At 52.2% G+C, this 24417-nt stretch overlaps 7 protein-coding genes across 7 annotated transcripts; 4 read left to right on the top strand and 3 right to left on the bottom strand.

The window, feature by feature from the left end:
- The first annotated feature begins 240 nt into the window (after positions 1–240).
- HD553DRAFT_315291 (uncharacterized protein) lies at positions 241–1633 on the top strand. The gene is made up of 6 exons (XM_046180470.1): positions 241–501; positions 601–759; positions 852–1053; positions 1121–1221; positions 1283–1373; positions 1463–1633. The coding sequence occupies exons 1-6, from the start codon at positions 295–297 to the stop codon at positions 1564–1566; spliced, it is 864 nt and encodes a 287-aa protein (XP_046035048.1). The 5' UTR covers positions 241–294; the 3' UTR covers positions 1567–1633.
- A 352-nt stretch (positions 1634–1985) lies between these two features.
- On the bottom strand, positions 1986–4259 carry HD553DRAFT_274566 (MFS general substrate transporter; the record flags this gene model as incomplete). The annotated part of the gene is made up of 11 exons (XM_046177869.1): positions 1986–2164; positions 2238–2525; positions 2594–2658; positions 2728–2905; positions 2990–3053; positions 3161–3292; positions 3395–3442; positions 3512–3592; positions 3687–3773; positions 3872–3952; positions 4065–4259. 11 exons carry the CDS (start codon positions 4257–4259, stop codon positions 1986–1988), a joined length of 1398 nt encoding a protein of 465 aa, XP_046035047.1.
- Positions 4260–4318: 59 nt separating this feature from the next.
- On the top strand, positions 4319–8627 carry HD553DRAFT_344026 (siderophore iron transporter 1; the record flags this gene model as incomplete). Its single annotated transcript, XM_046182939.1, has 12 exons — positions 4319–4399; positions 5773–6061; positions 6164–6264; positions 6509–6584; positions 6729–6793; positions 6881–6913; positions 7003–7074; positions 7146–7245; positions 7312–7652; positions 7724–7781; positions 7850–8185; positions 8257–8627. 12 exons carry the CDS (start codon positions 4319–4321, stop codon positions 8625–8627), a joined length of 1923 nt encoding a protein of 640 aa, XP_046035046.1.
- A 418-nt stretch (positions 8628–9045) lies between these two features.
- HD553DRAFT_359091 (uncharacterized protein) lies at positions 9046–10637 on the bottom strand (the record flags this gene model as incomplete). Its single annotated transcript, XM_046183928.1, has 2 exons — positions 10111–10637; positions 9046–9862 (listed from the first exon to the last, which is right to left on the bottom strand). Exons 1-2 carry the CDS (start codon positions 10260–10262, stop codon positions 9046–9048), a joined length of 969 nt encoding a protein of 322 aa, XP_046035045.1. The 5' UTR covers positions 10263–10637.
- Positions 10638–10668: 31 nt separating this feature from the next.
- HD553DRAFT_298536 (phosphatidylserine decarboxylase-domain-containing protein) lies at positions 10669–12309 on the top strand. The gene is made up of 2 exons (XM_046178585.1): positions 10669–11353; positions 11467–12309. The coding sequence occupies exons 1-2, from the start codon at positions 10787–10789 to the stop codon at positions 12154–12156; spliced, it is 1257 nt and encodes a 418-aa protein (XP_046035044.1). The 5' UTR covers positions 10669–10786; the 3' UTR covers positions 12157–12309.
- A 7220-nt stretch (positions 12310–19529) lies between these two features.
- Positions 19530–22907, top strand: HD553DRAFT_315280 (putative tryptophan synthase). Its single transcript, XM_046180469.1, has 11 exons — positions 19530–19654; positions 19787–19794; positions 19920–20076; positions 20227–20465; positions 20573–20669; positions 20762–21372; positions 21455–21692; positions 21767–22082; positions 22152–22291; positions 22365–22562; positions 22630–22907. The coding sequence occupies exons 1-11, from the start codon at positions 19610–19612 to the stop codon at positions 22720–22722; spliced, it is 2142 nt and encodes a 713-aa protein (XP_046035043.1). The 5' UTR covers positions 19530–19609; the 3' UTR covers positions 22723–22907.
- Positions 22855–24246, bottom strand: HD553DRAFT_344022 (uncharacterized protein; the record flags this gene model as incomplete). Its single annotated transcript, XM_046182938.1, has 6 exons — positions 22855–23081; positions 23144–23183; positions 23291–23427; positions 23492–23766; positions 23820–24117; positions 24180–24246. The coding sequence occupies 6 exons, from the start codon at positions 24244–24246 to the stop codon at positions 22855–22857; spliced, it is 1044 nt and encodes a 347-aa protein (XP_046035042.1).
- Positions 24247–24417: the final 171 nt, after the last annotated feature.

Raw genomic sequence — 24417 nt, 5'->3', positions numbered from 1 at the left:
TCGATAACCCTGAGCATCCGTCGATAAGCAGCCGCGTTCGGTGCATCTTAGCGCGGGCAGCTGTGTACGGTTGGGAGACTCAAGTGCCTCCGGTACCGTCTCCCCCGCAAGCGAGCGAGCACAAGTCGACCGGGGTAACGGTGAACAGGCAAGCCGATCGGACGGCCAGACGACTACAAAGTCAAGTCACTGGAGGGTCTGCAGACTCCCACTCGACTCTACCTCTCTTTCCCTGTCTGTATCAACCAACTCGCCTCAATCCTCCGTCTCTGTCAACCGAATCTTTCCACCAGAATGAAGGTCGCAAACAACCTCTTCATCGTCACCGGAGGCGCCGGCGGAATCGGCAAGGCCGTCTCTTCGATCCTCACTTCAAAGGGCGCTCTTGTCGCCTTGTTCGATGTCCTGGACAGCTCCAAGGGCAGCGAGGTCGCCAAATCCATCGGCGACAAGGCCGTCTACGTTCAAGTCGACATTACCGAATCGGACAGCGTAAAGAAGGTATGTCGTCCGCTGTAGCAGAGCGTTCGTCCATACGGTTCCTGATCGTCGTCGTCTCGCGCGCGCATGTTGTCGGGGTACCTGATCTGCAAAACACAGGGGATCGAGACTGCTCAACAACACTTTGCCAAGCAGCTGGAGTCTTCGGGCGGAAAGCTGTCGGGATGCGTTCACTGCGCCGGTATCGCCATCAAGCAGGAATGGACAAACAACATGGTGGATAGCATCCCCAACTTTGAAAAGATGCTCAAAGTCAACGTACGTCGACGTCTCCCCGAAATGGATTCCTCTCGGCCACATGCTGATTGAATCTCGATCGAACCCTCATCCTATACCATATCGACGCACAGACTGTAGGAACTTTCGTCATCAACGCCCACGTCGCAGACGCCATCAACGCTCAATATCCCAAGGCCGACGGCGAGCGATTTTTCACGACCGACGAAGAGCGTGGGATCATTGTCAACTTTGCCAGTGTCGCCGGGCACGATCTGTATGCAAGATGCTTGAGCTACGGACCTACCAAGGCGGCTGTACTGGGCATGACCCGATGTAAGTCGGGATGAAGGTCTCCTGAATGAAGCCTGGACTGCATTGAGCTCACTTCCGGTCTGTACAGCCTTTGCCGACTTTTTGGGACCTTCCGGTATCAGGGTCTGCTCCGTCTCGCCTTCGATCGTCATCTCCGGCTTGACCGCCGGTTTCTCCGGCTACTTCCAGGTGAGCGCGATAAGGTGTACAGTATACGCCGTCCGGACCTCTTGCTGACTCTGTGTTGCAGGACGACCTCACTGCCCACGCCGCTTTCCCCCGATCTCCAGTCCCCGCCGAAAAGATCGTCGACACGGTACTCCACCTCATCGAGAACCAATGTGAGTCATCCTCATCTCCCCGCTATCCGTGCACGAAAAGAACTTTGGACACATCTAACTTGTTTATCTGAAACGCGATCCTATTGTAGGGCTCAATGGGGAGGACATCCGTGTCGATGGAGGTTGGAGGCTGGTCACCAACAGGGCGAAGGACAAGGCGGACCCCAGGGAGCTGGCTCCCGGTCTCGAGTAGAATCTCATCAAATGTACCCGTATTGGCAACTCGGTCGATGACAAGATGAAAGTTAGGTGGTCGGTCCACTTGATATCGATATGTGAAAAGCGACCTCGCTTCGTCAGAACATCTTGAACCAAAGGTCTGCATAATTTACCGTTAGCCGCCCCACAAGCGCTCTTCTTGGCTCGTGATAAGACAAGTCTAATTCGATCCGTTGTTGCTATACGTGTGAACGAGTAGCGAACGCGCTAAATTACGCTGACTTTCGTGGGCCCTGTGATACTGTGAACTATGGCGATCGTATGTGTACGGTATTATACAAAGGGCGTGATTGCGTTTTTTTTTTTGGCGCTCGATGGCGCAACAACAAGATTTCAAGAGAGTCTCACGGGATTCCTAGGAACCGACTACAAACATCGACTTCCCGTCGTCGATTACTGATCGATCTCGTTCTTGGAGGCCCTACGAGCGTCCTTGGCCAACTTCCACCTGAGCGCAAAGACGACCCCTCCACCAGCAGCGATCAAGGCGGTCGTGGTGGCAAATCCGGGTCGGTACAAGGGAGCGTCCGATTTAGGCCAGATGAAGGACCCGTAAACCGAAGCCAGGTTGCCTGCGACGACGAAGGCGGCAAGTAGGTTAGCAAGTGGGTAGTAGTAATAGTTTGGACCACGGGCGACACCCACCGAAGCCGTTGATCATGGCGATCGAAACCGCTCGCTTCTCACGACCCTCGAAATTTCCCACCATCCAGCTCAAGAACAAGGGCACCGCCGTCCAGATTCCCGCTCCACCGAAACAGATAAAGGCGTACCTCACCGAGGCCTTGGTGACGATCGCAGTGACGATAAACGAGGCAGCTCCGAGAATGGTAGCGGCAAAGATGTGCCAGGCCTTTTGGTTCGTTCGGTCTGCGTTGTACCCCATGGCGAGGGAGATGACGAGGGAAACGACGTAGATCGGAACGGTCATGACTGGCAGGCCGAACCGACGATCAGAATCAGCATCGCTTTGCGCGGCTCTGCATCCCAGACCGACTCACACTGCGCATCACGACCGCTGTAGCCGAGAGTGGTCATCAGGGTCGGGAAGAAGTAGGAGATGGTGCTATCGATAACGACAAACGATCAGCATCGCACGCGCACATGGGAATCGCATTCGAAGTTGGGTGCTCACCCTGATCCGTTTAGAAGCACGTAAACCAACATGAACGCCCAGGTCTTCCAGTCCTTGACGGACGCTTTGAACGCTTGCATGTGTCCGAGACGATCGGCAGCGTCCTCGTTGGTCACGAGCCGGGCGACGGCAAACTTCTTTTCACGCTCAGAGAGCCATCGGGTGGTGCTAGGGTAGTCTATTGGCAGCACGAGCGGGCAGCAGAGTGGAGTGAGCTGAACTTGGCCGCTATAGCTCCGAGGCGGGGACCAGATGGGCTTACCGGGAAGAACGAAGACGGCGCCAACGGCGATGACTACCGTGCCCAAGCCCTCGATCACGAACAACTAGGAATGAAATAAACCGGATTAGCGTACAGAACTTCCCTTTTCCTCATAAGTTTGCGCAGCGCCAGAGCTCGGGCCACAATATCGGGATGGCGACGACGACTCACCCACTGCCAACCGGGAGTATTCCCGACACCGTCCATGTACTGGGTGATCACACCTGCCAACAATCCACCAAACGCTCCCGCCATGAGAGAGGCCGAATAGAAGAGAGCGAGTCGCTTGGACAATTCGTTTGGCTGTACCGGTGATAACATATGCAACGTGATGGCCGATACGGATAAGCATCCTGCATCGAAATAGGTCGGTCGAATGCGGACGGCGGAACACGCCAGACTGACCTTGTACCAACAACTGAGTAGCAGGATGACTCCAGGGAAGAACCCAGCCTACAGATGAATACAAACGACGAATCAACCATTGCATCGGCATAGGAGTATAAGCGGAACTCGGCTCACTTCAATGATCCCGAGGAAGAAACGAAAGGCCACCAGTCCGGCCGTATTATGGATCCCCTTGGCTGCGATCGAGCAGCACCCCTGAGCCCCATACAATGGAAATCGATCCAGGCAGATTAGAACCGTCGACGCGAAAATCGCTAACGAGCGAAAAAAGGGGGGGGGGGGGACTTACCCAGGTGAACATCAAAGCGGGGAGAAAGATACTCGGACGAGAGCGCGCGAGGAGCATATTGGAAGGCACTTCGGCGAGGAGGTAGCCCTGAAGAACCCAGCGAGAAAGATTTTCCCATTAATCTTGATGACCGAAAGCAAGGTGACGGATCCGAGAGACTTGAACTAAAAGAGTTGGCGACTCACGACGAAGAAGATGGACAAGGCTAGGGAATATTCCGAAGAGCTCAGACCGAGATCACGTTCCATACCCCCAACCCGTGCGTTCTACAAGGCCCATACCGCAAAAAAGTGATCAGATCAGCAAACACACGCGACAAATCTATCCACGCCTCACAGGCAAAATGCCGCATCAAATATCATAGCGACAACAACTCACCCCGATATTAGTCCGATCGATATAATTAAAGATGTACATCAACCACAAGATCGGTAAGAGCCGCTTGTCCACCTTTCTCAGTAAAGCCTTCTCCTCGGCTGTCCCTGGGACATAATTGATGACTTCTTCCTGGTCGATGCTCCCGCCCTCGTGGTGTTCGAACACCTTCTTCTTGTCGACATCTAGGTGATCCATCCTCGTGTTCGTATCGTATACTCTATCCTGTACTGTAGTTCGGCTCGAGGAGAGATGTTATGTGGTACGGGCCTGGTGTTGAATCCGAGTCGCCAACGGCCAAATGGGATCAAGGCGATTCGACGATCGACGATCGAGGGGTGAGTAGTTCCTATATGTACCCCTCTAGCCCCTCTCAAGCGTCGCCTGTGACTGAGCACGGGACGAAGATGTCGCATCGTCAAACCTCATTACCACGACGCTTTGCCCCCTTTCCACCTCCACAGGCCACAGGCGTTGCTTTACCCCAGAATCAGCTGGGGAAGTGCCAAGGGGGTGCTAAGTGGGGCCCTCGTCATGTGTTTTTAGCGCCCACGCCTTCCTTCATCTCGGGTTTGGTCCCCCTCCCCCCACCTCCTCTCCTCTTCCTGCACGAAGCGTGAAGTGCATTGGAAATATACCGCGGGAAGACGGGGGTTCTTTACTACGATGGGCGGGGGTGGTCGGTATGAAGTCTTACCGGGACCGGCGTTCACCTGTTGGTGGGATTGACGAACGCCGCTCGGTATCTTGGTCGATGATCGATGTCCTTGTTCGAGTAGAGTTTTGATCGCTCGCGCTCGCGATGCTGAGCCTACGAGAGATAGATAGGGCCAATACCACAACCTAGGGATATCAAGTCTCTTCCTCAACCTTCCAGAACCTTCGGCTTCTCGGAGCTGGTGATGATCTTGTTCGTACAGCTTCCCCGATCTTGCCACAATATCCATTGCTGTCAACGTCCGTGATGACACCGCGCGCGTATCCGGTCCGGAGCAACCGATCACCTGTAGCTGTAGCGATGACCAGGCAAAAGGGTATCGAGCAATCGTCGACCTCCCCGGCCGCACCGGCCGAGATGAAGCGAAAAGTCTACGTTGTCGCAACTTGATTTACGTTTCAGATCCCGGTCGCTTTGGCAAGATCTCGACGACTTGCAACCAACACCTTCCTGGTGATCTTGACGGAATGACGATTGATCACGTGATTATCCGAGAGAGTAAGATCACGTGATCTCGAGTGTCCTTCGGCCGTTCGGGTAAACAGAGTTTACGGTTTCGTAATTCCACTCCCCCGATCCTGATGGGCCCACGTGAATGATCGTGTGGTGTGGCGCCGATCAACGTGAAAGTGAAACCGCGCTAGACGTACTGCGTGGGCTGTGGTGTGCCCCATGCGAGAATAAAATCGGGTAATCGGGTGGCCGGGGTGGAATCTTCAATAGGGGTTGAGGGGTGAGGAGCGGAGTGTCGACGTCAACCCTCCGTTTTTTTTTCTTTATCTGATTAGCGGCTCGCTCCGCACCGCACCGCACCGCACTGTACCGCCATGTGAAATATATAGTCATATTATCCCTTACGTTCGAATCGAGGAGTTACACTCCAACAACAGCTTTACCCACTATCCGCCGCAGCGATAGCAATACTTCTACCGTGACCATAGAAGACACCCGTATTTTTACTGAGACATGGACCGGTTCCGCAACCTGTTCCAGCAAAACCGACAACCCAGCTCTTCGGGCTCGTCCGACCTCTCCCATCAAGGTCACGATCACGATCTTCAAAATCAGACCCACCGCGATGACAAGAAAGACAAGAAAGATAACAAAGAGGAACCACTCACCTATACCGCCGAGGGTGACGCCCAGATCATCCTCTCTGGCGGCCAATCCCCCGGAGTCAGGCGGATGGAAGCTATCAACGCCCACTTGAAGACCTGGGAAAGATGGGCGTTGTTCTTCGGGGTCTTCCTCGTGACTTATGTTTATGGGCTTGATGGGACCGGTGAGCCCCACATTACGTGGCTACTGTATATCTTTCTCCATTTATCGTGTCGTACTGACCCTCCTGGTCTGATCATATCATATCGCTACGTTGATACTGTAGTAAGGTACACCTACCAAGGCTACGCAACAGCCTCTTACGCCCAACATTCGTTATTATCGACGATCACCGTAGTCAGGAGCGTAATCGGAGCCGCAGCGCAGGTAAGTCCATTGAGCAGACCGGATTACAGAGTAGAGCTTTCTTTGAATTAACCGGGACTGATGATGATTATCACATGGCATACTCCGATGCACCGATCTTCCTCTCTTCCCTCTCTTCCTTCCTTCGTCCCCCCTTCCCTGATCCCGCGTTTTCTTCGGCACTACGAACCACCTCATTCAACCACACCCTAATCATATCCAAACAAACCCTCGTTACGACTCGCCATCGCGTACGCCCATGTAGCCAACAGCAGCCAAGATCTCCGACGTATTCGGCCGGACAGAGTTGATCCTGGTGTCCATCGTCTTTTACGTCGTAGGTCAGTATCCAAACACGCACGTCTTGCCTTCATTAGCAGCTAACCGGGTCTTGATCGATCTCTTTCTGCACAATCGTGTTCATCCATAACGATCCTGGGTGCTATCGGATGACGAACATCAATCTGTATCCAATGGGTGAACAGGGACTATCGTCGAGTCCGTCTCAGATGACGTACAGACTTTTTGCGCGGGAGCTGTTATCTACCAGGTAAGTCTCCAGCTCTATCCTCGAATGTGAAATGGGGTCCTTATCGCTGATGAAATGCTTCATGTTTCGCTCGGCCGCTGAGTATAGATTGGGTATACGATGATTATCCTCCTTGTAGAGGTGAGTGCTTTATCGATAGCCTTTCCCGGTCAGCCTCTGTCAAGTCCAACGTACCAATCCGGCTGACACGCGATCCTCTCATATCACAGGTGATCATCGCCGATTTGACATCCCTACGATCGAGGTTGTTCTTCAGCTTCGTCCCCGCCTTGCCGTTCATCGTAAGTCTTACTCATAGCTTGAAGCAATACAGCTTTGAGAACGTATTGATCTCGGTCTGCGCCGGTGGTAGATCAACACTTGGGTCAGTGGAGACGTCTCCGCGGCGGTGTTGTCTGACGATCCTACGAGTGACGGAAGTTGGAGACCAGGTATCTGGATGTGGGCCATCAGTGAGTCTTCCACTCTTGCCTCTTGATGACCATACGTAGGCTGATTTGGATGACCCCCGACCACAGTCTACCCGGTCTCGACCATCCCTCTGGTTGCCATCCTCGTCGTCGCCCAATACCGAGCCAAACGCGCCGGAGCGCTCGAATCCTACCGATCGCCATTCCAACTGCTCGGCTGGAAACGCCTGCTCGTCTCGCTCTTTTGGCAACTAGACGTCATCGGGATCATCCTCATCATCGCCGTCTTTGGCTTGATCTTGACGCCGTTGACTCTAGCCGGGGGGACCGAGGATCAGTCGAGGTGGCGTGATGGGGATATCTTGGCCCCCTTGGTTGTGGGGGTGGTCTGTATCCCCGCTTGGATCGTTTGGGAGATCAAGGCGCCTCATCCGATGATCCCGTTCAAGGTGAGCTCCAAGACAGCGTCGAGCACTGATGTCCTTTGATCACTAGCTAATGATCGTCGCTGGCTTTCCAGTTACTGAAAGGCCGAGGAGTATGGGCCGCTTTCGGAATCGCATGTACTCTGAACTTTTGTAAGTCCCGAAACCTTATCCAGAAATCCGCCTGACGCTCATACACAGCTGTATGTTCTACCCTGCAGCTTGGGGCATGCAAGCCGACTACCTCTACGCAGTCCTTCAAGTGGCCATCGGTGAATCCGTCAAATCGTCCCAACGTATCCAATCCCTCTACTCTTTCACCTCCACGATTACTGGCACCCTGCTCGGACTGGTCGTCTACAAAGTCCGTCGACTCAAATGGTTCATCCTCTTCGGAGTATGTGTCTGGCCGGTGGCGATGGGTCTGATGGTCAGGTACAGAGGTGGAGAATCGAGTTATGCCGGTGTGATAGCCGGACAGGTCATCTTGGGTTTCGCTGGAGGTTTTTTTACTTATCCGACGCAGGCGAGCGTTCAGGCCGAGACCAAGCATGAGCGTACGTATCGTTTCACCTCGCGCAAAAAAGAATGCTTCTTGCTGAGGTATTTCATGGCGTTCTTTTCGCAGACGTCGCCGTCGTCACCGGTCTGTACCTCGCGACCTACCAAATCGGCTCGGCCCTGGCCGCCTCGATCTCCGGGGCCATCTGGACCCAAACCCTCAAATCCCGCTTGACCAAAGAACTCGGCTCCTCTAGCATCGCCGATGCCGTCTACGCAGACCCTTACGGCTCGATCGTCACCTACACCTGGGACACCCCTGAGCGACAAGCCATCGTCCGCGCATACCAGCACGTCCAGAGGATCCTCTGTATCGTCGGGTTGTGCGTGGGGTTCTTGTTGATCTTCTTCGGAGCTTGTTTGAGGGATCGCAAGTTGGGCGATGAGCAGAGTCGACCGGATGCTGAGAAGGATATTGAGAGTGAAGAGGAGGCGTGAGGAAGGAGTCGTCATCGAACGGCCGAAAATATGGAAGCGGATAGTGCGTGAAGATAGAGAAATAGATAGATAGAAACGTACATATTGCCCTCATAGAATCATCTGAATGTCCGTGCCTTCCAGCGGCGTGTGGAAAAACAACCGACCCCATGAATGTGCGCCAGACAGGCGCCCAGATTAACATCATTCGGTACACGAGCGAACCATCTGTGTACTCTACTTGACATCTCGATATGACAGGTTTGAATGCTATTTCAGCAATCATCTGACACATCCGCGAGAGACTTGCTGAATCCGTTGCAGCCTCGCACTTTGTCGCTTCAAATTGCCGTTCTGTCCCTCTGCATCTGTCTATGCAGCAGCGCTCCTCTTCCCACTCCGCACCATAATTCGCCTCGAAACTCATCGACCTCGAGCTTCATCGGAAGACGACCATCCCGGCCCCCCTCTCCTCGAAGATCAAACAAACCCCTGAACCCTGTTCTACAGATCCTGAAGCTCGACCATTGATCCAACTCAAGATGTCGTCCTCGACCTCCTCCAGCGAGTTTCGACTTCGGATGATGATGAGGATTCGCCTTGAAGCGTTTTCCCCGGACGTGGAGACACCGCTATAAGTGATCTTCTGCATGTAACTGCCCAGAGTCAACAGGCTCGTCTGCTGCGTTCGACATCGCTCTTGAAGCTTCTTGGCGATCGTCCCGGGTTGGAAGGTCGGGAGATCGATGTGTATGTCGTTGTCGAGGAGGCTGGAGTTGAGGACATACTCGATAGTCCGCTTGTCGGTATCGTCGGCATCACCATCATCATTCGACCTTGACCCCGACGCCTGCGGCCGATCCCCCCGTTCTGGTAGCACGATCATCTCCCCTAGCCCATCCTTCATTGAGTTTAAAGGGAAGACCAGCATCTCGGCCGTATCGCCCGATATCGGACCCCTAGCGTTGACCTGTTCGGAGACAAAGTCGACGTCGTTCCCCTCCTCGACCAAAACCAGACGATAACCGAACTGAGGCCCATGAGTGCCAGTTTGATAATAAGCGAACGCCGTCGACTTGTCCGTGACTCTCGGATTCGGGCCTCGGCTGGACTTCCGATCGTTGCGGCTTTCGAGATGGTCGGCTATGCTACCCGCTTCCGGATGATTGGATAATTCATCGAGTCCAGCGTTCATGGCGAGGTGTGAGATGACCGAACGGGATATCGGCCATGGTGGGCATGAAGAACAGGTCGACCTGGTAGATGACGATGAGGATGAACAGTTAGATGACGGCGTGGGCGAGTCGGGCCGGGACATGTCAAGGTTGCAAGTTTTGAAGTCTTTGCAGAGGATGGTAGCTAGGCTAGGTGTTGTGTCAGGGTGTCAGGGACACTCTCACGGGTATGAGACCCTCAGCAAGATAGCCGAGCACCCAGACACGATGTCTTCCCAACTCCTCGGAAACTTGATGAAGTACTGGAGTCGCTGCTCAGCAGGACTGACCGGGGGAAGACGGACCGGGGCAAGAGCCAGTTTTGCATTCCGAGCGTGCAATGTGGGATAATAAGGGCTGGTGGCAGCTCGGGTTGCAGAAGTTGACGTCTTCTCAACGGCAGCTCGAGGTGAGGAACGAGGTGAGGTGAGGAAGCAGGCATCTTCTGGGAAGTTGGGGTAAGTGTGGGCAATGGGCAATTATCGCTCGGAACTCATTCCCGACATTGCTCGTGATGTCGACCCGGTCTGACGATCCTTGACCCGAATCTTACGTCGAGAGACTCTTCCAGAACCTCAACGGCAGGACAGCCCTCTTCACAGGAAGGCAAGATGCTAAAGACGTCTGTCTCCTCGGATCCTGCTGCTAATGACTATGACTGCTGCAATCAATCCGGGTGTAGAGGTCTGTGGATCTGTGGCGACATCACACTTTAGGTCAGAGAGAGAGGGTCGAGGTCTCGGACGTTGCCGAATCGGCCGACGAGGAGCGTCCATGCAGCTTCTACAAATAGCATCCACTTACCACTCACCTACCTCTGTACCTCGGAATAAGGATACGAATATATATATCCCTGTCACCTCTAGCCTCTAGTCACTCGTGATCCACCTCGTCCTAGCGTTCTGCTCTAGCTGCTCTAGCGCTAAAGCGACACCTCGCGTTCACACACGCAACGACCTAGCGACCATGACCACCGATACCGACAAGCTCGCCGAGCACGACCCTCACTTCGAAGCAACCGCAGCAGCGCTGGACCACATAACCTCCCACGCCGCCAGTTCCGAAGACCCTCAATCCACCCTCCACACTCCTTCTTCGGACCGTCAAGCATCGCACCGATGGCTCGAGCGCATCTTCCCTTCTTACTCCAGCCTCGAAGCTATGGAATCCGCTTTCCACATGGGCAACTACGTCGTCACCGACCGTCAAACCGGCTCCCAATCAAAGGTCTTCGAACCCATGTCCATCTACGTCCGGATCGGTATGCACGCCCTATACTACGGCTCTGCCCAAGAAAAATTCCTCCGGTGGGAACGCACTATCAAGCTGCTCGAAGACCAAAGCATAAAGATGGGGGAACAATACGACGACCCAGCTAGCGTGAAGCATATCCGGCCGTTCATCCAGAGTTTCCGGTTGGAAGAGGGGTTGAAAGAGTTGAAAGAGCCTGATCCGGAAAAGTATGGGACGTTCAACGAATTCTTCTCTAGGGAGATTAGGGAAGACGCTAGACCTATCGCCGAGCCGGACAACGTGAGTCGTTTGTCAACCTTTACCTCCTTGAATTCATCGTCGAATCTGCTTCTCTCGAGGGTTGTGGTCGTCAGAGCTGACTTCCCGACAATATTAAAACGGCATGATTACAGGACACCACAATCTCCTCCCCCGCCGACTGCCGCCTGACAGCGTACCCCACAATCTCCCTCGCCAAGAAATTCTGGATCAAAGGCTACGGCTTTACCATCCCCAAGCTCCTCAACGACAACTCCCTCGCCTCCTCCTTCTCCGACGGCTCCCTCCTCATCGCCCGTTTAGCTCCTCAGGATTACCACCGTTGGCATTCCCCCGTGGATGGGGTGATCGAGTCCATAACAGAGATCCCTGGGTGTTATTATACCGTCAACCCCCAGGCTATCAACGAACCGGGGACGTTAGACGTTTTCTGTGAAAACAGGCGGAGCGTGATGATCGTCCGCTCCAAATCGAATCCGGAATTCAAGGTGGCCATCATCGCCGTCGGGGCCATGCTAGTAGGTTCAATCCTCTACAACCCCGGGATCTCTCCGGGTAAAGAAATCCGACGAGGAGAATGTCTAGGAGCGTTCCGGTATGGGGGGAGTACGGTGATCGTGCTTTTCCCTCGAGGGGAGGTCGTGCTGGATGAGGATCTCGTTAGGAACTCTACGGGTGGTAAGGTCGGGAGTGATGTAGGTGGGGTTGATGGTAATGATGGACAGGGCGGAGCGAGTGGCCAGGGTGGAGAGAGTGGGGCGGGAGCTTGCGAGACATTGGTCAAAGTCGGCTGGAGGGTCGGTGTCAGTCCAAGCAGGTCGTGAATCTAGTTGGTCAACGGTCGATCTGTGCTGGGTTTACTTTGGCTCGGATAGTTACCGTGATCCGATAACAATAATAATAATGCAATGTTTCCGAAGACGAGTATGAATGGTCGAGCGTCGAATGGGAGAAGAGCCGGACGGAGATGTCTGACAGTATGCATCAGGATCTCGATGCCGGTTGCTCCAGTATCTTTCAACACAAACGCGATTGGCATGGCACCGTGGCTTCGAACGCCTGTTTGCTACTTGCTGTGAGAACGACAATGGCAATAAAAAAACTATCTTAGGGTTTACGGGAACAAGACATGAATTGCCCCCTGGCGTATTTTTACGAAATCTAACACGTTTCCTAACAGTCGTTGCCACTTACACTTCTCATACGATAACGCCCCTGAAGCGCATTCTGGTGCCCGCGATGGTCCTTCGTTTGAGCCAAACCTCGATCTACGGCAGCCATCCTCCATCTTGGTCGACTCCTCGCAGTTGGCCATGTCAGCGCGAGATTCCGTGCCAGCTCATCTCTCGAATTTGAATACCTCTTCCAACGGTCGTGCTCAAATGTATGTCTATGATAGCAAATGAAGTATATATATTACAAGACTGGCCATGATTCATGCTTTGTACTGATACCACATGCAGGTACGCTAGATACACGACTTAAGCAGAACGGCATGCTTTACCTAAACTTTTGATCTTCCATTCTTTCTTCACAATAACCTCCTTTTCGCCCTGCTTCACCATAGCTTGGGATATAGCTTGTTGAGTGCAATTGAGGAGCTGGCCTACAGCTTTCGAGCTCCATATCCTGGCAGAAGTTACTTGCTTTCTACCAAATCTAAAGCTAGTTCCATCAACACGAGTCACATGGTATAACTTTGCTCGTCCGTTATTGATTGCACTATTCCGCAAGTTGATCTTGTTTGCTACTGATAGAGGACGGCGTTTCCGTTTAGTGTGCAATACGACTTCTTTTGCATTGCCAACCATGCCTTCAATGTCTGATAATCGCAAGTCTCTCGCAGAAATGACAGGATGGGTTGACACAAGGCTGTTCTCCAGTGGGGCCTCGATTGTTGATATCTGCCCATATGGGACCTCATATCCTTCATACTGGTTTTCCATGTCCATCCTGTCTTCCTGTATTGATGAGGCGTGACTGCTTTCAATGTAAGCCTGCAATGATTGCAAAGCGCCAACTTCAGACCATTCAGATCTGACCAAAGTTGTGTTATTTTCCTCAAGCAGGCCCTGCTCTGCAACATGATTGCAATGTGCTTTCTTGATATAGGTGATCTTCCATTGAGCCCACTGGATATCAACATTCTTTTTGACATACTCTAAGGTTTTGGTACTAATCCCAGTGATGGCAGCAACAGCCTTAGTGGTGCATATCATAACGTAGGTTACTGGTGTTCCACGAAATTTGAAACCATGGCCATCAACTTGACTGACACGGTAATGTCTGACAGGTCGACCTTTTTCGGGAACCTCTATGTGATGCTTGTTTGTCTGACTTGTACATGATATTGCAGCTGGCAGCATTGTCTGATGGGGATCTGCCTGTGTGCAAGCATGTCTTCTGACATGTCCCTCATTTGCAATACTTCCCTGGGACTCTATGGCATCCTCTGGCAGCTGGACCATGAATGCTGTGTCTTGGCTGGATATATCCTCCATGTTCAATGAGTGGATCATGTTTCCTGGGTCAGAGAAGCCATGGAACTCAAGGCAAGGGGAAGCATCCTGACCCATCAGGATAGGCTCATTGGAAGAAACTGGGTGCGGAGCTGGAATTTCTGACAGTTGTAGGTGATGGTTGGTTATCAAGCGAACCTGACTCATATCCTGCTCCAAGTGGCCTGATGTTCCATAAGTAGAACAAGTGCCGCTGAGGGTTGTTTCCACTCCATAGGTGCAGGAGGGATCCTGCTCAGATGCTGTGTATGCTTGTTGAGTCTGTTGTTGTGGCCAAAATTCCTCTGCACTTGGGAACACTGTGGTAGGCGTCAATCGTGCAATGCTATAACTCTCTGAGTCTTGTTGTCCATCTTTTCCTGTTGCGTCACATTGCTCAACTTTCCATCTTTTGAAGATGATACCCCTCTTGTTACCCTTTCTTCTCATAGCATTTGACACTGCTCCGACAGTACATCCAATGAATGCAGCTACATCCTTGTAGGTTTCCATTGCCAATGAATCCACAAGGTTCCCATCCCTATCCAGAATTTGGCTCCCACCTAGTCGCTTTACACTGTATTTTTTGCGGGTTGTATCAGGGTGCAATTCCCAGTCCTGCAGTGTCTGGTTGAGCTTTATTGAGCACAGCTTGCCACACATGTATCCTATGTTGGAAACCTGTCTATCCAGCTCAGAGCAAGCTGCATTGGTGGCACTGATCTGGTCTCTTGTATCCAATGACTGAGAGCTGAGGCCAAGCTCATCAGGGTTCATGTATTCTAGGTCATCAGATGAACAGGCTTCCCTGATTGTAGGCTCATAAGGAACCCCCATGTCCTTATCTTGTGCCATATCTTGCTCAAAAGCCTGCTTGAATTGATCTGTCTCCCAGTCTTGATGCTGCAACCAGGACTGTTCCACCTCAGTCCCAATGGATCCTGGTTGTTCTGCCTCAACAGGCCCGCTATAGTCCAGATGCCAAGCACTAACTGGACTCATAGACTCCAGAGTTCTTGCATCAGCCTGTTGTCCAGGCCAGTAGCTGGTTTCAGACAACTCTACTATGTCCCCAAACTGATCCCATTCTATCAGCTCATCCCCCAAGCTCAATGCAGATCCATTTGGGCCAAACAGCATGTCAGACCCTTCAGTGTCTGTTTGTAGCAATGCATTCAAGTCTAATTCTTGTTGTGACTCTGACATCCTTGTACTAGCTTGGGTGATAGATCTTATATCAAGGATGGCTGATTCCCATTCACACAGCAGGGATCAATGAAACATGAAGTGGTGACATATCACATCCTACCTGCCTCTTTCCTTCTGATTTCACATGCATAGTATATATGTCTTGACCAGGAAAGGAGCTTTCACACCACAAGCATCATCTACTGGGGGACCTCCTTTGTATGCTTCTTCAGCCAAGCCTGGTCCTAGGCTTCTTCCAATGATGTGATCTACCCAAGTCATTCTCTAGGAGTTAATCAACTCATGACCCAGGCTTGATGCCCAACAGGGGTCTCTCTTGTTAGAGATCGACTATTATAGGCATCCGCAGTACGCATGTCGTGTACACACGCGATGTAGGTTTTGACCCCTTACAGAGGTCCGTTTGGAGACTCTCTATAAGGCCTGGCAGCCGACCTGCCGGGTCTTGAGGTAATAAGGTCGCGGGACTGGGGAAAGGTAACGGTAGGCATAGTAATGTAATAACGGATGTCTAACTACTACAAGGTACTAGTTAGACGTCTACGAGAACATCCCCTAAAAGGTCTCCGAGAGGGTCTCCGAACGAGACCCCGAGGCCACGCGCACCGTAGGCCGCGCGTCACGTGACGCCTATAATAGCCGTCTCAAGTCTTGGGAAATATTTCTCACGCGCAAGTCTTGCTTATTTCCACCTATGCCCCACTTTCGACCGCGCCCGTAAGGAATCGACCGCGTCCCGATCAGTTCTTTACTTTCCATGTGTAGCAAATATGGCTAAAACACAAACCGGATACACACCTTAAGCAGAACAATGTGCTTTACCTAAATTTTCAACCTTCCATACTTTCTTAACAATGCCCTTGTTTTCACCCTGCCTCACCAGAGCTCGGGATATAGAGACTCGGGTGCAATCAAGGAGCTTGGCTACAGCAGGCAGGCCCCCTATTCTGGCAGATTTCACTCGCTTCTCACCATGTATGAAGCTGCTTCCATTGACATGAGTCACATGATATAACTTTGTGTTTCCTTTGGAAATTTTCGCCCGGGTTGCCTGAGAAACGGGATGATGGAGTAAACTATCCCGTAGTTTGAGCCTGTGGGCTACTGATCGAGGACCCCTTTTCTGTTTGGTACGAGACACAGGTACATTTGCATGGCTAACCATGCTTTGAATGTCTGATGACTGTGAGCCAATTGCACAACCAGTCGGAAGGGTTGCCACAAGGTTGTGTTCCACTGATATCTCACCCGTTGATATGGGCCCAGATGAGGCCTCATACCCCTCATACTGATCCTCCATTCCCACACTGTGTGCTGGTACTGATACAATATGACCACTTTCACAGTCTTGCGCCTGCCATGATTGCAAATGGTGGGGCTCGAAGCAATCAGACCTGTCTGAGGTGACATTGGTCCACTCAAGCAAGCCCTGCTCTGCAACATGATTGCAAGGTGCCTTCTTGATATAGGTGATCTTCCATTGAGCCCACTGGATATCCACATTCTTCTTGGCATACTTCAAGATCTTCATGCTGATCCCAGTGACAGCAGCAACAGCCTTATCGGTGCATATCAATACATAGGACACTGGTCTCCCCAAAAAGTTGAACTCAAGCCCATCTCCTTGCCTAATATAGTAATGCTTGACAGGTCGACCTTCTTTCAAGACCTCTGTGTGATACTTGTTTGTAAAACCTGCACATGATGTTGCAGCCAGTGGCCGTGAATGATTGGGCTTTGACTGGGTGTATACATGTCTCCTGACATGTTCCTCATCAGGAAAACTCCCTTGACCTTGTATGGCATCCTTTAGTAACTGAGTCATAAATTCTTCATCTATGCTGGATGTATACTGCATGCTTGATGATTTACACCTGTTTTCAGATTCAGCAAGGTCAAGGGAGTTGAAGTGAGAGGAAGTGTCCTGAACCATTGAAATAGGCTTGTTGGAAGAGATCAAGTACTGTCCTGGTGTCACTGAATGCTGCGGTTGATGGTCAGGGGTTATTGAAGGGACATGAGTCACAGTCTGCTCTGAGCGACGTGATGTGGCATGAATAGAACAAGTATTGCGGTCACCGAGTGAAGATGTAGCCTCTCCTTGACCATTGCTGAAAGTTGTTGCCATTTCATAGGTGCAGGATGGATTCTGTTCAGGTACTATGTACTCTGTTTGAGATTGTGGTTCTGGCCAAAATCCCTCTGCACTTGGGAGTATCGAATCTTTGTCTGTATTTGTTCTGCTTGGCTCAACTTTCCATCTTCCGTATACAAGACCCTTCTTCTTGCCCTTTCTTCTCATATCACATGACAGTGTAGATCTGGCACACCCAATAAATGCAGCTATATCCTTGTAAGTTCCCATTGCCAATGAATCCACAAGATTCCCATCCATGTCAAGGAATTTGCTTCCATCCAGTCGCTTCACACAATATCTTCTGAGGATTTGATCAGGGTGTGATTGCCAGTCCTGCAGGGTTTGATTGAGTTCTATTGAGCACAGCTTGCCACACATGTACCCTTTGTTGGAAACCTGACTGTCCAGCTCATGGCAAGCTATTTTGGTATCGCTGATTTGATACGCTGTATTCAATGACTGAGAGCTGAGGCCAAGCTCGTCCAGGTTTATGGATTCTGGGTCCTCAGATGGCCAGAGTTCCATAGGTATAGGCTCATAAGGAACCCCCAAGTCCTTATCTTGTACCACATCTTGCTCAAGGGACTGCATGAATTGGTCCATCTCCCAGTCTTGATGCCGCAACCAGGACTGTTCCACCTCAGTCCCAACAGATCCAGTTCGTGCTGCCTCGACAAATCTGCTGGAGCCCTGATGCCAACCACTAAGTGAACTTATAGACTCCAAAGTTCTTCCTTCAGCCTGTTGTCCATACCAGGAGCTGGTCCCAGGTGGCTCTATCATCTCCCCATATTGATCCCAATCTATCAGCTCATCCCCCAAGCTCAGTGCATGTATATCTGGGCTGTTCAGCATTTTAGACTCTCCAGTGTCTGTTGGTAGCAACACATCCAAGTCTAATCCTTGTTGTAAATCTGACATCCTTGTACTGGCTTAGGCGGTAGGTCTTATATTGAGGATGGCTAATCTCCCGTTCGAAAAGGCGGCAGGAATCAATGAGACATCAAGTGGTGACAGATCACATCCTATCTGGCATTTCCCTCCTGAATCTCCACATATATATATATCTATATATCTTGACCGGAAAAGGAGCCTTCATACCAGAAGCACCTGTCCAATATGAGACCTCCTTTGTATGCTTCTTCACCCATGCCTGGTCATGAGCTTCTCACAACAATAATATGATCTACTATGACAGAGGAGGACTGACAGTCTACACAGGGCTAGGTCTAGGGCCTGTCAGAGGTGTCTCCCAGGAGACCTGTTATAGCCATCCGCAGTACGCCTAGAGCATACATCTGAAACCAGCAACTCTGGCGGAGCAGGTACTTATATAGTATGATTGAAGACTTCTAATCACTACGATCACTCTTGTAATATGTATTTCATCTGCTATCACACTCATTTATCTACTTACTACCCTACGCAAGTCCCCAGAGAACACATTGGTTGCTGACAACCTAACAGGACCTCTAAGGGGGTCTTTGCAGGATTGGCAATGCATCTTGCAATGGCTATAACAGACCCGCTGTAGATGATTCTTGTTGATCTGACCTATATTCAATACACCAGTAACCCTTGCATGTAGCTACATCTGTTGATCGGTCGTTATATTATTGGGGCTGTGTGCCCATATCATACCATACCATACCATACCATACCATGGCTATTATTCTTGTGCCTACCAGGCATTTGACATTTGTCTTTGATACTATTATTAAAATTACCTCTGATACGAAACATGACATATCATCTATCGGGCAGCTCCCACTACTGTATTGGCTAATCAGATGAGACAGGAGGCTATGGATTTTCAATCCTTCTTGTGGGTTGTGAGGAGAACAAGAAGTCTGATCTACGTGTACATCCTTTCCGCTCCAAAAAGCTAAAGCGAAGTGAAGTGTAGCGAAGGTCACATCACAGAGATAAAACAAAAAAGTGTAACAGCCGACCGCGGGATGGGATGCCCGAGACCGTCCTCACGTTCTCGCAGCGATCCCATCACGAACCCAGACCCAGAGCCAGGTACCCCACTCTATTTCACCGTCAGACCCCCCATTCCCGCCCTCTCTCTTTCTCTTCCCGGCCTTTGAAACACCTTCTCTCCCCCGTTCCGTCCCGAAAGTCCAAGTGCATGTGCAAGTCACAAGAAATGGATCGTCGAGGATCGGGGGGGAAGGGGCGATCATATCCTATCGATGACGGCATGGCTACAGTGCGATCGCCCCGTGTTCGAGGTGAGACTCGTCGTGAACCTCTTCCCGACTTTTGACTCGGAGGAGCTGAGAGGGATCGACCATCGAAACATCAAAGTCAAGTCGATCATATATGCATATATACAAGTACTGTACATCCTTCGATCTCTACGATAATTTACATCGTGAAAGTACCAAGTACAACAAAGCAGAGCACATACATTGAAGAAAAGATAAGATGGCCGACGCACTCAAAAAGGTCTTTGCCGATCGAAAGGCACAGGTGAGTCCCGGGCTTTCCGCTATCCTGTTCTTCTGGGGTTTGCTCCACTGGGAAGAAATTCGACTAGGTAGTGCGATCGAAGATGCTAATTTCTCCTTTGATTTGATACTCTGTTTGGATATCATATCGTAGGGCGAACCGTAAGTCCACCAACAACCTATCACCACATCTTCCTTCTGGCTCGCCTTCATTCGTTCTCGTCAAACATAGGATTATGGCTTTCTCGTACTAACATCGTACTACATCTTATTCTTGTCATCCACAGCGCCTTCGTAACCTTCCTAACAGCAGGCTACCCCACCCGCACCTCTACAGTGCCCGCGATGCTCGGGATGGAGAGAGGCGGGGCGGACGTGATCGAATTGGGGGTGCCGTTTAGCGATCCGATTGCCGATGGACGGGCTATTCAGGAGGCTAATACCGTGAGTTTGAGTTGGTTTACTGTATTTGTGTTTGTAATTGGGTGGATTTGGAGGTTTGGAGGTACTGAACGAGATCTGGGCTAGGGGTTTGGGATCCCGAGAGCTGATCTCTTCTAAAATCAAAATACCTCGAAACCTCGAACTCCTCAGGCCGCCCTCCGTAACAACATAACCTACTCCGACTGCCTCTCCTTCGTCCGCGAAGCCCGGTCCCAAGGCCTCAAAGCCCCCGTCCTCTTGATGGGGTACTACAACCCCTTACTTTCTCACGGCGAGGGAGAAGAACAGGCTGTTAGGGATGCTAAAGACGCTGGAGCGAACGGGTTTATCGTGGTGGATTTACCTCCTGAGGAAGCTATTAGGTTCAGGGGGGTTTGTACTGGGGAAGGGTGAGTCTGCCAGGTCTTGTCTCGGCTCGTGTGATAGTGATATCAAGAACGGGGAAGAAAAGAAGCTGATTCGACGGTGTGTTTGGTCATGGATTGGTCTGGGTTAGCGTGTCGTACGTGCCTCTGGTAGCGCCTTCGACGAGTATCGGACGGGTCAAGTTTTTGGCCTCGATTGCCGATTCGTTCATCTACGTCGTCTCCAAGGTGAGTTCCAGCGCACTCGTCTCCTCTACCTCCCGCTCGCTATCGTCGATTGACCTCCTGACCTCTCGTCGAAACGCACGCCGCCCGCTCAGATGGGAACGACCGGATCGACCCGAGATTCCGACATGTCCACCGGTCTCCCCGAGCTGATCGCCAGGATCAAGGCGTTCACGCCCGTCCCCCTCGCCGTCGGATTCGGAGTGGCCACGAGGACGCATTACGAAGCCGTCACCGCTTCCGGTGCCGATGGGGTCGTCATCGGTTCCCGTGTCATCGCTGTCATCAAGGACGCCAAGTCCGAGGAAGATATCCCCAAGGACCTCGAAGCGTACTGCAGGGAGGTCTCCAAGAGGGAGCCCCTCGTACCGGGGACCAACGCCGAGGCCCACAAGGTCGAGGACGTCCCCTCCGCCCTGCCCATCCCGGCCTCGGACCCGTTGTCCAAGATCCAACCTACCGAACAGGCACAGGAAGAGGCCGCGACGACCCTCCCCGCCCGATTCGGAGCTTTCGGAGGCGCCTACGTTCCCGAATCCCTGGTCGACTCGTTGAGCGAGTTGGAACAGGCTCACAAGAGCGCCCTGGCCGACCCGTCGTTCTGGAAAGAGTTTGAAGGGATGTACGGATACATGAACAGGCCTAGCAATTTGTACTTGGCCGAGAGGTTGACCGAGCACGCGGGGGGTGCCAAGATCTGGATGAAGTGAGTTCGAAAAGTCGATCGTTGGCAACGAAGCCGGTTCACGTTGTTGCCGTACTGATGATATGACCTGCCACTTTTCCAGGCGAGAAGACTTGAACCACACCGGCTCGCACAAGATCAACAACGCCATCGGCCAGATCTTGCTCGCCAAGCGACTCGGCAAGACCAAGATTATCGCCGAGACGGGTGCTGGGCAGCACGGTGTCGCCACTGCTACCGCCTGTGCCAGGTTCGGAATGGAGTGCATCGTCTACATGGGTGCCGAGGATGTCAGGAGGCAGGCGTTGAACGTGTTCAGGATCAGGATGTTGGGAGGAAAGGTGAGGCGTCGGCGCCGCATGCGACGAGTATCGGACCCGAGACTGATATCTGGGCTTTTGCACGCTCGTTCTAGGTCGTCCCCGTCACTTCCGGCTCGCAGACGCTCAAGGACGCCATCAACGAGGCCATGCGTGAATGGGTGACCAACTTGAAGACGACCCACTACTGCGTCGGATCCGCCATCGGTCCCCACCCTTTCCCCACCATCGTCCGTGATTTCCAACGAGTCATCGGAAGGGAGATCAAGCAGCAGATGGCCGAGAAGATCGGCAAGCTCCCCGACGCCGTCATCGCCTGTGTCGGAGGTGGAAGTAACGCCATCGGAACGTTCTACGACTTTATCGAGGAGAAGAACGTTCGCTTGATCGGTGTCGAGGCCGGTGGTGATGGTCAGTAGAGGCGCGCGCTGTGAGGTCTTTGGCAGCATGATAGCTGATTATTGAAACAACGGCTCATAGGTGTCGAGACCGCTCGTCACTCTGCAACTTTGGCGCTCGGAAAGCCTGGTGTTCTGCACGGAGTAAGAACTTACCTCTTGCAATCGCCTTCGGGTCAGATCATGGAGACCCACTCCATCTCGGCCGGTCTCGACTACCCTGTGAGCATCGATTCGGCTTCGTTTCCCAAAGACAGCACTACGTACTTACACTCTCTATTTCGCACGCCTACAGGGAGTCGGTCCCGAGCACGCCTGGTTGAAGGACTCTGGTCGAGCCGAATACATCGTCGCCAACGACGAGGAAGCCCTCCGTGGATTCCGTCTATGCACCCAGCTCGAGGGTATCATTCCCGCCCTCGAGTCGTCTCACGCTATTTGGGGAACCGTGCAGATCGCCAAGACCCTGCCAAAAGACGCTAACGTCGTCATGGTGAGTTCGACAGTGTCCAATAATACACACATTCAACTGCTGATTTCGTGGAGCCCCACCCATATAGTGCCTCTCTGGTCGAGGCGACAAGGACGTCGAACAGATCGCCGACGCTCTGCCCGGCAAGTGGGCCGAAAAGCTCGACTGGCACATCGTATGAGGGGTCGCGGTGCGCTCCTCTTTCCAGTCTGATGATCACGACACATTCTCTTGTATAACAAAAAGCAAAAACACCTAGATCCATGACGAGCATTACAGGGCATGACTGACCGAGAGACAAGACACGTTCTGATCAAGGTGTACTGCCGCCGTCGCTGGCACTGCCGCCCATATCGCCTCCTTTGCCACTCGACCCGCCTCCCTTTCCGAAACGACTCGAGTTGATACCCTCCTTTTCGGCATCTCCTACCAGAGCCATCCGTCCGGCGAAACGGTCGTCCGTAGTCGTAAGCAGCGGCCGGATCGGTCCTCGAAGCGGTACCTCTGCCAACGGTGCCAGGCCACGTTTCTCCTCGGCGTCTGATCATGCACAGGACGTCAGCACGAGTCAATCGCTTTAAGCGTACCATGGATCTGCTTACCCGGTTGATACAAATAGGTCATGCCGATATTGCTTGGAGTCTGCGTGAAGGGCAAAGGAACGTCAGTTCTCCTCTAACACATGACAGCAGGACGAAGGGACTCGCCTCATTGTCCATGCCTGCGCCATATGGTCTCTTGCGACCGACAGTACGCGTTCCGAATCGAGCTGCAAACTCTTCGTGAGGGTCTTTGCCAAGGGGTGCTTGCGAAAGACGAGCCAGCTCGGCGTTGAGGGTCTTCCAGATGAGTACTGCCAAAGCCATGAGAGCCATCTTTTGGTTGACTGCGAAAGGTCGGCCCGGTCGTCAGAACCAAAGGCTAAGGGACAAAGCAGGGACTGGACTCACTATAGGCCACGATGATGACGATACACAGCGCTTTGAGATGAGCGAGTCTGCGCTTCCACTGCTTCCTGCGTTGCTGATACTCGTACTTCCTGATCGCTTCGGTCCGCTTGCTCTCGACGGAGCCTTCATCATTTTGCGACTTCTGTGCGGCCGCAAGACGTGTCTGATAGGCTTCACCTCGACCTTTGGAGAAGTCGCCAATTTTCGGAGCAAGACCAGATTCGAAATACAAGTTGGGACCATCTGCTGATGCTTTTCCCAAAGGGAAAGGGAATCTGTCGACTGTGGGTCAGCTTTTTTACTCATCTCGCCCTAGCGTCTCGCTTACAGTCTAGGTTTAGCGTCGACGGTAGTAAGAACATGACTCGGATGACTCCCATCATCCTCCCAGACAGGTAACCTGGAGATCGATACGCTCGCCTTGGCTTCTTGCTCCCTGGCCTCCTTGGCGGCGGCGATCAGCCTTTGAGGTACCTCCTTCAGCTTTTCCGCGGCCGCCACTTCCGAGGCGTGATAGGTGGTGAGCATGTGCGCAAGTGTGATGAGGGTGATACCTCCGATGGTGACCGATTTCAGCATGCGGTAGAAGACCAGAGTCTCGTCACTTAGATTTAGCTGGCTCATGACTGTCGAAACGGGATGTTCAGCAGATGAAACGGGTCGCGCGCGGCGTCCTTCACAGACGTACCGATAGTCATGCAGCTCGTCATGAGCAGAGCACGCTGTACGTGTCCGTATTCGAAGGGGTACGACATCTTCTGATACGTTCAATATGCGTACGAATCATCTGATTATGGACTATTGCTGTTGTTTCGAGCTCAGCAGGTGTTTTGGCTAGATATGAACCTCAAAACAAAGCTGAAACGCGCGCGCTTCCTTTGATCAGCCTGGCGCACCCTACGTTTCGCTGCCGTGTTTCATCATGT

This window comes from Filobasidium floriforme, assembly GCF_021052385.1.
Source record: "Filobasidium floriforme strain CBS 6241 chromosome Unknown HD553scaffold_17, whole genome shotgun sequence".
In the NCBI taxonomy this organism is placed as follows: Eukaryota; Fungi; Basidiomycota; class Tremellomycetes; order Filobasidiales; family Filobasidiaceae; genus Filobasidium; species Filobasidium floriforme.
Note: the sequence above shows the minus strand (reverse complement) of the source record. Positions and strands in the feature narration are given on the sequence as shown.